This window comes from Simochromis diagramma, unplaced genomic scaffold, assembly GCF_900408965.1.
Source record: "Simochromis diagramma unplaced genomic scaffold, fSimDia1.1 OVJJ01000361.1, whole genome shotgun sequence".
In the NCBI taxonomy this organism is placed as follows: domain Eukaryota; kingdom Metazoa; phylum Chordata; class Actinopteri; order Cichliformes; family Cichlidae; genus Simochromis; species Simochromis diagramma.
In genome coordinates, this window is record NW_024386860.1 from 17,459,682 (window position 1) to 17,475,228 (window position 15,547).

The 15,547-nt window shown below is 40.3% G+C and overlaps 1 protein-coding gene across 2 annotated transcripts; it reads left to right on the forward strand.

The window, feature by feature from the left end:
* Window positions 1-4,225: 4,225 nt before the first annotated feature.
* On the forward strand, window positions 4,226-8,810 carry LOC120732960 (ETS1-related protein). 2 transcript variants are annotated; one of them, XM_040030893.1, is made up of 8 exons: window positions 4,226-4,358; window positions 4,661-4,742; window positions 6,080-6,202; window positions 6,296-6,364; window positions 6,674-6,823; window positions 6,914-7,153; window positions 7,262-7,380; window positions 7,955-8,810. In XM_040030893.1, the coding sequence occupies exons 1-8, from the start codon at window positions 4,302-4,304 to the stop codon at window positions 8,231-8,233; spliced, it is 1,119 nt and encodes a 372-aa protein (XP_039886827.1). In that variant the 5' UTR covers window positions 4,226-4,301; the 3' UTR covers window positions 8,234-8,810. The 2 variants fall into 2 exon arrangements, with proteins under 2 accessions (XP_039886827.1, XP_039886828.1); XM_040030894.1 differs by having other exon boundaries at window positions 6,113-6,202.
* Window positions 8,811-15,547: the final 6,737 nt, after the last annotated feature.

The window sequence follows — 15,547 nt, forward strand, 5'->3', positions numbered from 1 at the left end:
GACTGCAAGCGAAAAAAGATGGCCTAAAATGGCTCTCAACATCCGAGCTAAAGTAACCTTTGCGTTAACATTATGCTGACGTATTAAACATGGCTGTCGAACATGCGGCCCGGGCCTGAGAAAACATCCTCCGAAGATCCAAACCGGCCCATACTTTGCTTTACGCGTCAATGAAAACAGCAGTGACGTAATTATGGTGATCTTTTTTTTTTTTAGATTAAATTACAACACAGACATGAAGATATACTGAAGATATATCTTCATCGCGTCAATAAATGATCACATAGCTGTTTAACAGCAGAAACAATGCAGGTGAGGCTTTTCTGTTTTGTTTTTTCATCTTTAATGAACTGTGTCTCAGGCTGTCTGCTCCGTGGATGTCATCACAATAGACCTATTTACATTCAAATAAATGTTCCGGCCCACTTAAAGGATCAAATTGAGCTTTTTTCGTGGGCCACGGATCAAATCTAGTTTGGTGTTTCTGGTCTAAATGATTTCTCCCTGCCGGTTTCATTCCCGTGCTTTTGTAACCGGTGTGTTTCTGCGTTGTGGTTACACCTTCATGATTTCCAGTAAATCTGATGAATTTCATTTCTGGGGCGTTCTGGTGCCGTCGCTGGCAGTTTACTTTCGCAGGCTGTCTGTGTGTGTGATTATTCCCGGTGGATTCCAGAGCTGACAGTTTGCTGCAGACGGTTGTTAATCACTTGGTCTGTTGTGTAACTTTATCCCGGTTGTGTCCTTGTGTTGGGGTGGGGCCCCCAATCACGACTCCCGTCTCCACGCACGATTTCAGCCGGCTGCACACTTTTCCAGATGGAGTCGGCGCGGTGTGTGTGTGTGTGTGTGTGTGTGTGTGTGTGTGTGTGTGTGTGTGTGTGTGTGTGTGTGTGTGTGTGTGTGTGTGTGTGTCCGAGCTGAATAGCAGAGATGTTTGTTTATACAAGCCTCTGGGCTCGGCCTTATCTGCTGCAGCCACTCACGCCGTGATTTCAGACTTTCTTCAGCGGCTGCTTGTGTGTTTTTTACGGGCCATTGTTTTGTCGAATGGTTGCTAAAGATACTGAGATTTTTTCTTCCTCCCACCTCATTAAAAAAAAGCGACTGGCAAAAGCTCTGATTTCAAAAGGCTCCACTTCAACCCCACCCAAACTATGGCTCAGTTATTTGGTCAGACAATCAGTGACCGCAGCTCTGAAATATGTTAAAGCCATTCAGTGACGCGATAAAAATACACTCTACAAGGCCACCCATCTGCTATAAAACCTGCAGCGGTGTATGTGGAACTATTGATTATGTTTAGCAAGGAAAGAATTTGTCATTTTTTATTGTACTGAAAATCGTGCTTTACAGGTGGTACATTAGTTAATGTGTTATTTTCGTGAGGGTCAATCTTTGGTGCCTCTAAATATCAAAATGTGAAAAAGAAAAGTGGTATTTTTATTTTGTGTAACATACCAGACACTACAGACACACACAGATAAGACTGAGAGAAAACAACGGAATGAAAGAAAAAAAGTGAGAGAACCATTAATTAATAACCAGATTTTTCTTTGTTCATTCATTGATTGTTTTATCGACCGATTGTTCGGCCTGTGGCCTAAAAGAACTCAAAGTAGTAAGAAATACTAAGTTTGATATTCAGATGTCTCTTTTTTTGTCCAACTATCAGTGGAAAAAACAATGACATACATGATTGAATTATTAATTGATTATCATGATTGTCCATGACAAAATTGGCTATTTTTGTTTTACAGCTAATCATATTTGGCTAATTTAGGGGCCTCATGCTGGGGAGATATTCTTACTTTGACTAAATTTGATAAAAAGCTAAAAATGTCAAAAATCCACAGACATGAAAGGAAAAACAGTCGATTCAGTCTTTACTCTGAATTCTTTCTTATTAATTTTCTTAATCTGCTAACTGATTAAATAACTAATTTCATGTTTTAGTCTTTTAGTTGTTTTGTTTTGACTAAATATCCAAAAACCAAGGATATTAAGAGAAAGTGCTGTGACTTTGACTTTTTCTCAGTTAGTTAGTTTTTAAATCATCCTATTTGTATGATCTGTATGAAAGGTTGTCTTTGTTTTCACTCACAGAAAGACAAGACAGAAATCTCTCACTTAAATGTTTTCAGGGAACTAATTAATTCATTGACACATTTTTTTTTTTGTCAAACTAAACGGGAATCCTTATCTCATCTTCAAATGTCTTCTTTTATCTGGCCTACAGTCCAAAAAAACATTTGTTTCTATCATAAAAAAATGTGACTTCAGTAATTAGCCGACTATTAGATGTGTTGGCTATTAATTTGTCGAATGACTAATCATTTAATTGACTCACAAATCCGGATCTTGTTGTTTTAGTGTGTTTTATTCCTACAAATCACATCAATGAACTGTTTAACAGCTGCAGTGTGATGAGTTGTGTGGTAGAGTTATGACTTTAGGCTAAAGTGTGGTAAGTATTACATGTAATCTTAGACTTTATTATTCTGTGCCTTTATAATCTCCATTAATTTGCCCATTTTTATGTATCCAAATGTTTACCCTTCAGGTATCTGCTTTGTTCTCTAGCTCTGCATAAATGTACGTTTAGTGCTGACTGTAACCCTTTATTGTAGAATAATCAGGATAAAAATGAACATTGTGTGTGTGTGTGTGTGTGTGTGTGTGTGTAGGTGTGTGTGTGTGTGTGACAAAAAGATAATTAACGTCGTGTTACTGACTATTTTCACAAACTTTCACAGCCACCTGCATATATGAGGAGGATTGGACTGAAAAGCTCCCATCACATAACTGGGAATAGCTCTGACTGGGGTGACCCCCCCCCCTGACACACACACACACACACAGATTCATAAAACCACTGAATCTTTTGTGGTAAAAGTAATTTTCCCTCTGACACACATAGAAGTTTAATCTGAGTCATGTAGGAGCCGTAAGGAAAAAGGAAAAGGAAGTCCTACGATAAAAAAAATCTGAAAACCCAACGTTGTCGGGCCACTTCAAACTAATCTGAAGTTAATGTTTGTCTGTATTCCTTCATTTTAGTCAGTAACAGAAATGAGATGTTCACAAGTCTTGAAAATCACAACAGACTGCAACAAGTTTCAAATGTACGGAAAGTTTAAAAGTAAAACTCACCTGAGCTTTAAAAGAACTCGAGAACTTTTGTGTGTAAAAGTTCTGTGACACAAAGAAGGGCCCCGTTTAAGCAGGTTAACAAAAGCCTAATATCAAAGGGAACTGAATCAACTCATTGAACTCAGTCTGGAGACAAACACAAAAGAAAAACAGGAAAACATGTCTGAATGTGTGTTGACTCAGCATGGCTAATAATAAATGAGAATAGTTTGGAATAATTCAATGAAATTGTACCCGGGAGCATCACCATTTAAATGCTGAACTCCTCTGTATGAAACTTTTCCATGCAAAGGTACCAAAGTGTCCTTAATGCAGGAAAATGTGTCAAAATGTCCTGATGGACGACCTTTAAATGTGATCATGTCTGCATACTCGTTTTGAAGACACCTTTTTTTCTTTGTCCTTATTCTAAACCATGTCACAAAGTTCCTCCCTCACTTTTTCATCTGCAGTGACCATTTTCCCTCCACAAAAGAAGAAAACAGTCAGTTTTAAGAAAAGACTTAAATACGGGTGCAGTGGAAGAGGAACAAGTTTACTGATAACAAAGGGAATAAGAAAGATGGTAAAATTGTCAGTATCTGTGTATGTTCTCAGTCTGAATGGCATGGAAAGAAAGAAAATGGACTTCTTTACTTTAACTTCAATAATGGACTATTTTTGAATTCCAAATGTTGATCTTTATGAATACTATAGTTTCAGCGTGTTATCTTCTTTTAATCCCATTTTTAATCCTCTCTCCTCAATTACACACCCCTCATACATGCAAGTTTGTTTTCCACAGCAACATTTATACCCCCCCCCCCCCCTTGTTTTTCCAGATCAGATCTTGTAAATCTTGAACTTCTGTGTAGTTAATAAATAAATTGTTCTTTTTGGAATAAGCTTCATTCGCGTGTCTGTTACCTGAGACGCTTTTATGAATGAAAGTTTGATTGACTTGTTGCTGAGGGGGTCGGGAAAGGGGGTCGGGGGTGGGGGGTGTTAAACAAACCTCAGTGCCGCAGCAGGTCACGACTCACCGCGGGCACGCGCCCCGCCCACTTTTTTTTCGCTGAGCTTATAACGGGACGCGGCCGACCGCAGAGTGACCACTCCACGCTGCTGCAGCCGGTACAAGTTTGAAGGAGAAGCTGTGAAGGAGCCACATGTACTGGGACACTTCGATCAAAGCAGGAGACAGAAGCGCCGACTCCAAAGTAAAGGTAAGCTCGGTCACTTAAACTAAAATATATTTTAACACGACACAAAATGAGCAGCAAGTGTCGTTCATCCACAACGAGCAGTTTAAAGCGTGAACTGTGCTGCACGGATGGACGTCAGCTGACAGAAAACTGCAGGATTCTTTGCTTTTCCGATTTTTTAAAAATGTATTTATTCCCTAATTATTCATCGAGATAAACACCAGTGGGAAACGTTACAGCCCCACTCGCGTGATTCTAAACTGCGTTTGTAAGTTTGAATTCATTCCCAGTGGTGACAAAAAGTTGTAATCATATGACCGCAGATGGAGGTTTGCCAGAGCGGATACTACACAGAAGACTTCAGGACGCAGGAAGTGCCAGCTGGTTTCGACTTTGCATCTTATGGTGAGTTCAGTGGATCCCTCTGATGTTGCTTCATCTGGCTTTCCTGCTGATCCTGGTGCACGGCGCTGAAACTCTCAGACACGTCAGACACAGGTTTTTTTTATGTTTGTGCGATCTGTTTCCTCTGAAGCCGAGCGGCTGAAGGACAGAGGAAACATGTTCGCAGACAGTGTCATCACATCTGTCAGAGCTTTCCCTGCGAGTCCTTGACACGCCCGTGATTATGTGTGTGTGAAATTGTCTGAATGGGCTGAGATCTGCAAAGACAGAGAGACGCAGGGTGGTCAGGTTAAAGACGGTCTCTGTGTTGCACTCCCCTCTCTGTCTTTCCTAATCCTTTCCTCCAGACTTCCTCCTCCAACAGATTTAGAGCCCTCGCCCCCCACTCCCCATCCCTCCATCACTACTCTGTCACACTCCCTCCGCTGGCGTTTCCTCCCCCTCCCTGCCTTGTTTCCTCCAAGCTGCCTCCATCCATAGAACTGAAAAAACCTGGGGGGCATTTTTTTTTCCTTTTTCTCATGTCCCACGTCAAGATTTCAGCCCAACTCTAAAGTCTAACTTATAGATTTCTCCCACAATTCTTCTCTCCATGACTTTTTCTGCAGAACTGAGCTTTGATTAACCTCCTTCTTAAAGCACCACACCGGCATTTTAGCATAGTCTTTCATATTTACAGCAAACTATACATTCACAGCAGATTTTGAGTTCATGTTTTGTATTTGTTTGCCTTAATATAATCATAAAATCAGCTTAAAGATAATGCAGCTAACTTGCTTTTACTGCTGGATCAAAGTTATCCTTATCAGGCTATAAGCAGCAGAGGGCTGGTGGTGCCTTCAGTGCCAAAGAGTTTACAGTGTCATCACATCTGTTAAGTCATAAGAAAAAAAAATCCACCTTAAAAACAAACATAATTTAAACATTTGCAAAAGAAAGTAAAGTCAAAAGTAAAGTAAAGTCAAAGTAAAGTCACAGTAAGTACAGCTGTGTAAGCAAGTCAAACTTTGTTTTACAAAGTTACAAAAAAGTATTTCAACCCTTTACTAAATTAAAAAGTGTAATCTTAATTATGTAGCCTAATATTAGGTTTATCCTCATTGTTTGCTCATTATAGCAAATCTTATACATATATTATGTATAAGATGCCCCTCAGACACAAAGAGCAGTGTCATCCTGTGCTGCAAAAAAACTGCTGTAAAATGAATTAGTTTAAGGTTTGCACGATTAAACAGGTAATCCTGTATCGACTTGGTGCTTTAAAAAGAGCTGTGCTTCCCTGCTGTCTTCACCATCCTTCACTGACTCCATCTGTCTGTATTATGTTGAACCTCCAGACTACCCTGGTGAAGACCTGTCTTTTCTGTTAGACAGTAAAGCGCCCGGACAGCAGCAGCAGTACGCGGCAGACAGCGGCTACCCGGAGCCGCCAAAAGCTTCCCATCCTTATGGCACCAAAGGTAAAAAGAAAAACGTGTTTTGGTATACTTTGCTTGCTTATTAAACTCAAGTATTTTTGACTTATCTTGTATTTTTTGCTCTTTTACCTTCAGTGAGTGACCCTGCCCTCTTCAGCCTGGATACATACCAGGAGTTCAACTGGTGGGCCTCGTATCCACAAGGTGAGCGTCTCACGTTCACTGATGCTACGTGTGAAATAACTCTAAAGGAGACCTATAGTGTTCTTATGTTTTATTCGAGAACACCAGAGAGTTGCTTTTTGAGTAGCTACTTTTTAAAAACAGATATTTGTGTGTATCTCCTCTCTGTGACATCACACAGAACCATGAGCAGAAAAAAATCTTCTGGAACTGAGCTTCCAGAGCAGATTAAAGCCCGAGCTTACAGGGCTTATTTGTGCATACACTGACCTCATTTAAAGTTGACTTTAAGGGAATTGTGCTTGTGACTAACTCTCTCCTGGTGCACAGATGGACTGGCAGTGGACCAGTCACAAACTGGATACCAGGAGTCTCCTCAGACATACCAGAACTTGGTGCCCCAGACCGGACAGTTCAGCCCTGCCGTGGAAGGCAGCCACAGCCCCTTCCTCACAGGAGCGGGATCAAACTCAGTACAAAGTAAGACATTTCACTCGTGGGTTAAAACCAAACACTTTTCCAGTGACCTGATCTTTGTAGTTCAGTGTGTGATTCTTCTGTTTGGTGCAGGCGAAACAGATCAGAGCTACTTTGACTCGGATGCACAGAGACAGTCCTCGTCTTTTTGGTCTGAATATCAGTCCCCCAACTTCGCTGCCCCTCCATCACACCCATCTATGGCCTCATGTCCCTCAAACCCCGGCCTCCAGTCCTCAGAGCAGTACTGCCCCCGTGTGGTGAAACGAAAAAACACCCCTCCGCAGAGGCTGGACAGGGAGGGGCAGATGACAGGAATGTCGGCTTATCCAGGTTAGAGTTTGCTTCTTTTCCTCTTTGTATAATGACACATAGATTACACATTACAGCGCCAGCTACTTACTTTGACCTCATTCATTTATCTACAAACTCTTCATTCAGGTTCCGGTCCAATCCAGCTGTGGCAGTTTTTACTGGAGCTTCTGCTGGACTCTGCCTGCCGCACTTTCATCTCCTGGACTGGAGACGGATGGGAGTTCAAGATGTCTGACCCCACAGAGGTAAGAATCCTGTTTTAGACAAAGCCACTGTTGAGCACTACATGGAACCGATAAAAGGTCATTTCTTACCTACTTCACAAAACTTTCCATTTGAGTGTGTCTTTGTAGTTTGGGGAGAAACGTTGATCACATTTAAGAAAGTCAGCCTGGGAATCACTTGTTTTCCTAAAAATGGAGCCGCTGGTGTTGAAACTTTGTACCATTTAACAGAGCAATGACTGGATGGGGGCCCCTGTTCATATTACCTGCAGTGCTGATGCTGCTCATCCTGGTACTTATAGAGCCAGATTGACAGGGGGCAGAAACGAGCATTGCACAGCTTTACTGAAAGGTGTGAGGATTCATTTATGTGGGAATAAAATGACAGAAGACAGAATCTGCTTATGTTAACGCTTTACACAAACATTTAATGCATGTGAATAAACACTTGTATTCTTCTGTTTTTAGAAGCACTTAAATAAACCATCTTACTTATTATAAACTTTAACAGATTTTTATATTAGTACATTTACTTAATTACATTATTCATTTCTATTGTATTTTTCTGAGCATGTGTTTGCTGGTGATCCCACAGGTGGCGAAGCGCTGGGGTCAGTGCAAGAACAAACCAAAGATGAACTACGAGAAGCTGAGCCGTGGCCTGCGTTACTACTACCACAAAAACATCATCCATAAGACGGCGGGCAAGCGCTACGTCTACCGCTTCGTCTGTGACGTGCAGGGCATGCTGGGAAAGTCGGCACAGGAGGTCCTGAGCAGTATGAATGTTTTACCCACAAACACAGAGTCCTGGCAGTGCTCTGGGGTATCGACAGCCTCTGATCACAGCAGTGAAACGTGGGTTTCACAGTAGGGGCCGACCCCAGGAGCCTCGGTGCTGCTGGCTGACAGACCTGAACGTTTTGAGTACTTCAGCCTTCAAAGTGAACTCTGCTTCCTCAAGCCTCGTGGAAGAGGACGAACTTGATGTAGGCAGTTTACAGATGCTGCATTTCAGGGAATAATAATTAAAAGTATATAGATCCATAGTGCAGCCAATATTTAATGACATCATATCATATTTTCTTAAACGTTTCTATAAAAAGAGCTACTTGACCTCAGGTTGTTTTAAGTGCAGCACAGACACCAGCCAGGGGTATTTTAAGCACTCGGGTTACTTGTACTTTGTTCCTCTGGGGTTGTTATGTTTGATAGTTTGTTTGTTTGTTTTCTAAAGAAAGAATGGATTTGTAAATAGTGTTTATATGAACCCTATGTAGAGTTTTGTGCATTTATATTATTATTATTATTATTTTCTAAATACAAAACTCGTGTCTACCTCTGTTGATACTCTGAATAACAAACTGGCGGTTTTCAGGCACTTGCTGTGACGGTTTCAGTGACGTGTGATGGTTGTCTGATGTAAATAAACTGTATATAAACGTGTTGAATTAAAGTCTTCTTTTATAAAATTAGGCTGGGGGAATTAATGATACTGCAGCTCCCCCTGGTGGACAAAGAGGGATTCATGCGTCTACAACTAATTAAAAAAAAGAGAACTTTTTAAAAATTCAACAATTTTGAAAGATTTATCTTATATATGTTTTTTTTTCCTCATTTTCAAAATCAAATCAGAATCAAATAGAATCAAATCACTTAAATTATACTTTTCAAGTTAATCTACTTTGAGCTAATTCGGATTTCTAATCTAATAATTTCAAACTGTTCAGATCTTTGATCAGAACTAGAGGGAGAACCCTGAATGTTCCTAAGAGCCCTCTTTTATACTCATTTGGCCATATGCATCACTTCCTTGCTCCCCTTCGTCTTATATGACTTGCTCTGTGAGTTCTATCCTGCTCTTTTCTCTTTGTTTGACGTTGCACTGGCGTAACTTAACAGAAAGTTCGAATCACTTCACCACAATGGTTCCTTTTGTCATCTATATCATATACTTCATTGTAAACTATTAGTCATGACACACAGCTCTCCTCTACACAAGATTCCTTTATAAGACAACAGTATCAGCAACACTGCCCTTTATTTACTTTGTATCAAATTGATACCAAAATGTGCAGTATGACATATACAGGCTATTAGCGGGATATACACAACATGTCAAGTTTCAGCCCCCAGGAAAACAACGTAAACATACTACATACTTACAAAACATAAGGAAATGTGTCTTGTGGTCATTTGTTTATTTGCTACTTGGCAATAAACCGTATACCATTGGAAAGCCTTTTTATGTCCCCCTAAATGGCGCCACGTTTGTAAGGAAAATGCATTAGATAATTATTTGATGCCCTTGTTATTGCTCAAGAATGCAAATCTGACATTTATAACACCTTGTACATTTTTCATTTTACAGGACCCAATTATGGGACATTTTCACCCCACACATGGATTAGAAAATATTCCACCCACAAAATACTAAAACACGTGTCCATGTTTGAGGAAAAACCGGACAGAACAGCTCTTTATTTTCATTGTACAACGACATTATGGCAAGTTGATGTTGTTGGGTTTTTTGTTTGTTTTGTCTTAAATACATAAAATGAAGTTATACATTTTGTAACCGCGGTCTGGCAAGGAAGGAAGACCAAGCAGGTTCAGCGGGCATGTGGTGTGGATGTTGGCCGGACAACTCGGAGGCCAGTCAGTTAAATACACTGTTCCAAAAAAATAGTAATGTCAAAGTATCTTACTGTATATTTTAAAGTTTTGTAGCCTACTGTCTTGCTAGAATATCATTAAATTTACATAAGTAGACTGTGATTTTACATGTCAAAGGTAAAATAACATAACATCACTGTAAATATAGTAAAAACACAATTTACTTGTTTTTTTAAATATATTTTTTGTACATATGCATATTTAGATTGTTAAAATACATTCACAAATGTATCGTGATTTCACAAATATCTGTGCGTTATTTGAAAGATTGAACTGTTGAATTCAAATGTAATGCTATGGAAAAGTATATAACATGATTCATATAAGCTTGTGTTACTTCACATAAGTATTATTATCATTGCTGTTTAGGGCGATCGTGGCTCAAGAGTTGGCAGTTCGCCTTGTGATCAGAAGATTGCCGGTTCGAGCCCCGGCTCCGACACTCTCGGTATTGTGTCCGTGGTCAAGACTCTTCACCTGCCGCCTACTGGTGATGGCCAGAGGACCCGATGGTTCGATACGGCAGCCTCGCCTCTGTCAGTCTGTCCCAGGGCATGCAATCCATTATTATTTAAACCAACTGTTAACTGTATATTTCTGTACATTTACGTATTATGATTCATATTGCCACATTCATTGACCTTGTTTATAGGTAATTTCATTGTTTGATCACGTTAAAATGTTCCTAATTTAATGTCTAAAAGCACTTGGAAAAGGCAGAATCCCATGTGAAATTAGCGCAACAAACTCGATTTTCATTGCAGAAAATAACCGTATTTTCATGAGAAATTTATTTTCTGATATTTTACGGTAGTATTTTGGCGCCCCAGCTGCTGGAATATTACTGTTTTTTAGGATTTGGTTTTTTATCCCCTATTTATATATAATTTCATTGTTTAATCACATTAACATGTTCCTAATTTAATGTTTAAAATCACTTGAAAAGGCAAGATCCCATGTAAAATTAGGGCAACAAACTGTATTGTCATTACTGGAAATAACCGTATTTTTATGAGGAAGTTGTTTTCTGTTATTTTACGGTAGTATTTTGACGCCCCAGCTGCCGGAATATTAGTTTTTTAAGATGTTTTTTTTTTTAACAGTGTAGAACAACAGACCTGGAGTTGCCCTGCTCTAAACAGATGCACGGAGAGCAGCAGGCTGCACTCACATTAGGAGACTCTCCAACAACTACAATAATATTCTAGGGAGTTTGGAAAGGAAGAGAAAGAAAGGCAGAGTCCAGACGCTTTTCTTTCCAGGTTCCTTAGACTATGATGACCTGGATGACTGAGTATGGAGGACCACAAGAGCCACGCGCATCGAAATAATGGTAAATGGTAAATGGCCTGTATTTGTATAGCGCTTCACTCGTCCCTAAGGACCCCAAAGCGCTTTACACATCCAGTCATCCACCCATTCACACACTGGTGATGGCAGCTACATTGTAGCCACAGCCACCCTGGGGCGCACTGACAGAGGCGAGAGAATAATGGCTCTTGTGATCCTCCATAACTGAGAGCCTCCACAGACATGCTACAATAATAGGACGAAACCCCCTAGCGGCGCTATACCATGTGGTTGTTAGGATTTATAAAATCAAACATACCAAGAAAACTGCAAACCAATGCACAATATGAGTCGACAGATCTACTCACACAGGCGTTGTTGGTGGATCCCTACAGCAAGTCTTACTGTACTTGGAACATAATCCCACTGTTATCGTAAGACAGACAGTGTGTTCCAGATGTTTGCTGCTGTGTGTGTTCCGCTTATAGCTCTTAGAGCACCCATATTTCCCAGTCGCAGTAAATGCGTCTTTTTCCGGGTGCGCCTTCTAAAGTCATCTTCCTTGAAGTTCGAGACAAAAGCGTATTTTGCAGTTCAGACAGAGCTACAAGAACTTTCTGGGCCACGAAATGTCAGACAAAACTATAAAACTTGCTTTGGTGAGCGCGCTGGAGGACATATCAAAGGACGACTTTGAGAAGTTCTGCCACCAGCTTCTGGACCGCAGGGAAGCGCCGCGCGTGAAGCGCAACAGGGTGGAGAATAAAAACCGCCTGCAGATCGCAGACGTGCTGGTGTCCCACTTTACCGAGGAGGGGGCTCTTCGGGTGACTGTGGACCTGCTGAAAGCGATTGGATGTAGCGACGAGGCGGAAACACTCGGTGAGATCAATGTCCAAGTTTCAGTTAGTGGTCATTTGTACATCTGGATTTACACAGAAGCGTCATCACAGTTAATCACAGGGTAAAAACTAACAGAGATCGATGGGTAACAGAACCAGAAACAATACTGCAGACATTTTTAACCAACAATAAAGGGTCTCATTTATTTACTTTCACTTTTAAACTTCCTAAACTGATCGCTGCTGTCATTTGGGGCTTACCGTGTCACAAAAGGGGTGAAACCAAGCAGAGGTCTCTGACTTCAATATTTGATTATGAGAAAACAAAAACAAGAGTTAATACAGTGCTGTGGAAAAGAACTGCTCCCCTTCTTGATTTCTATTTTTAATGCGTCAGATCATTAAAAATGTTAGTACTATAAAAAGATAACCAGACTAAATACAAAATGCAGTTTTAAATAATGATTTGATTTATGAAGAAAAACCTACCTGAAGCAAAACGACTTGTCCCTCATATATTAAATCAGGCCTGATTACTGCCAGACCAATCAAGAAATCATTTAATAGAAGCTGTCTGACAAAGTGAAGTAAGCTAAAAGATTTAAAGAAACAGCTGAGGAAAAAAAGGCACTGACATCTATCAGTCTGAAAGGTTCACAAAGCCATTTCTAAGGCTTTCGGGACTCCAGTGAACAACAGTGAGAAATTATCCACACATGGAGAAAACTTAGGACAGTGCTGAAACTTCCCAGGAGTGACCAGCCGACCAAAATTACTCCAAGAGTGCATCAATGACTCATCCAGGAGGTCACGGAAGAACTCAGAACATTTTCTAAAGAACTGCAGGCCTCACCTGGCTCAGTTAGGTCAGAGGTCATGGTTCAACAAAAAAAAAGAGAGAATGAGCAAAAATGGCCTCAATAGGAGAGTCCAAGGACAAAACCACTGGCAACCAAAAAAGCAAAAAAATGAAGGCTCGTCTCACGTTTACCAAAAAAACATCTGAATGATCCCCAAGACTTGTGTGAAAAACCAGTTGTATCTGGCATGAACTTAAATAGTTCAAGTTCAATCAGACTGAGATACTTTAAACATGCGGTTCATGTTGGAAACCTTCAAATATGGCCGAATTAAAGCAATTCTACAAAGAAGAGTTGGCCAGTTATTCGATTTCTGGCGCAATAACATTTTGAATTTTTTTTATTTTCTCAATCGCCCAGCATTTACACGGGTCTGGTCTGCGTTAAAATGCGGCCCTACAGTAACAAAGTGCTAAAGTTTCTTTTTGTAGCATCACACTTGAAACCAGCTTTATGCAGTAAAAACAGAGAAAAACAGAGAGAAATGACAGAATCTCTGAATTCTTCAACCTTTTTCTAAAGTCTGTGTGACACTCCAGTGTCAGGATGTGACTCTGGACATGTGCTGACTTGCTGCTCAACAGTCAAATTTAGTTCCATGGAAATTACATAACAATGGAGAGTCTGGCCCTGCAGCTTGATAGTGCAACGTTCCAGATTTGTTTTTGTCTTTTTGAAGGGGCAGCCAACAGGGCAGCTGTAACAGCGAAATGATAAAACATATGCAACACTGATATTTTAAAATTGCAATTGTCAGAGTTTATTTTCATTCTGAAACTAAAACTGCTCTCCTGTTACACCGCTAACATGGAGGCTAACATGGAGGCTAACATGGAGGCTAACATTTCGATTCATTTGTGTTTTTCAGTCACAGAAGCCGGTGGAGGAAATTAGACATCTCACCTGGACAGTGAGTTGATCTTTCTGTTAACTTGTTCATATAAACAACTATATGCTATCTATGATTTCTTTTATGTTTTGCAGGTGAAAGACTTCACAGCAGCTGGAAAACTGTGTGAAAGGCTCTAGTATTCACACACAAGCTCCAACTACAGATTTATTTCAAAACAATTGACTTTATAACTGTTCTGTCATTAAATTTTAATCCTAAAGAATTTCATAAAATAAATAAAATAATTTCAGAGAAACTAAAAAGATTTCATTGCGGTTCAACCGGTCCTCCTTTTAGTCATAGCTCAGTGTTTTCAGTTTTTATTGTTGCCAAACTGGATCATCCATCTGTTCAGAGGTAACCTATCATACAATTCTACACTCTTATCAAGAATGCAGACTTGGAAGCTTTCCCAAACCCTGCTTTGAGCCAGTATACACTTCAAAATCCACAGTGGACTACCTCAGAGGTTTTAAGTTGAAGGTTTAACCTTGTCTCTCACTTCCCTGAGCATAACATTGTAGAAAATCTGTTCCAAACAAAGACACACAGGCAAGATGGACTGAGAATCAGAAACAGAAGAACGCAGAAGGAAGAAATCCACAAAACAAGAACCAAAAGAGACTCAACTGCTATAAAAAGGCTTTACATTGCTGTCATACTAAAGTGGTGCTTGCAAGAACTGTGGGGTCCCTAAACATCTACTTTGGGCCCTTTTTATTATTTTAAAACTGTAAAAGATGGAAATAAAGTATTCTTGCTCAGAACAGTCAAGAAATGTGTCAAGTTTATGCCTTTTGAAAACCACATCGTCTTTTACTCTCCTAGCTGTTCACACTAACTGAAACGTGGAGCTCAGAGGAAGCTCAAACGTTAGCACAACAGGCTGTTATGCTTTTTTAAATTTAGGATATTATTATTATTTGATGAAACTTTGTGTTTTTAATGAAGAACATGTTCTGTAATAGTAACAGTTAAACTTACAGTTTAAGTTAAGTAACCAAGGTTTATGCCATAATATACGAAAAGAAAAAAACCCAGAAGCATCGTCCTGCTATCATGCCTCACTTCACCTTTGAAATGATGTTCATCCTCTGCTACTTTGTATGGACACTCAAAAGCAACTGTCATAGAAATATAAAAACAATGTGAAGTGATTTTATGGCCTGAACAGGCCTGCTGTGGTTTTACCTGCAGAGGTGTTTTCTAGTGTCTGATTTTTGTGATTTGGCCGTCGATTTGAGGTATTTGTCATTTTTTAGTTGCCAGTTTTGCCTCTTTGTCTATTTTTCCACCTGGACACTCTTATTGTGACTTTTCCACATCTGTTTATATGACTTACAAGGGCGATCGTGGCTCAAGAGTTGGCAGTACGTCTTATAATCGGAAGGTTGCCGGTTCGAGCCCCGGCTCGGACAGTCTCTGTCGTTGTGTCCTTGGGCAAGGCACTTCACCTACCGCGTACTGGTGATGGACAGAGGGGCCGATGGCGCGATATGGCAGCCTCGCTTCTGTCTGCCTGCAGGGCAGCTGTGGCTACAACTGTAGCTGCCTCCACCAGTGTGTGAATGTGAGAGTGAATGAATAGTGGAATTGTACAGCACTTTGAGGACCCCGAAAAGCACTCT

What these genes read in the sequence shown, in the direction of transcription:
- LOC120732960 (XM_040030893.1), top strand. Translation starts at nt 4,302, where the DNA reads ATGTACTGGGACACTTCGATCAAAGCAGGAGACAGAAGCGCCGACTCC. An exon ending in CCATCCTTATGGCACCAAAG is followed by an intron (nt 6,203 to 6,295) that starts GTAAAAAGAAAA and finishes TTTTACCTTCAG; the next exon opens with TGAGTGACCCTGCCCTCTTC. An exon ending in GTGGGCCTCGTATCCACAAG is followed by an intron (nt 6,365 to 6,673) that starts GTGAGCGTCTCA and finishes CCTGGTGCACAG; the next exon opens with ATGGACTGGCAGTGGACCAG.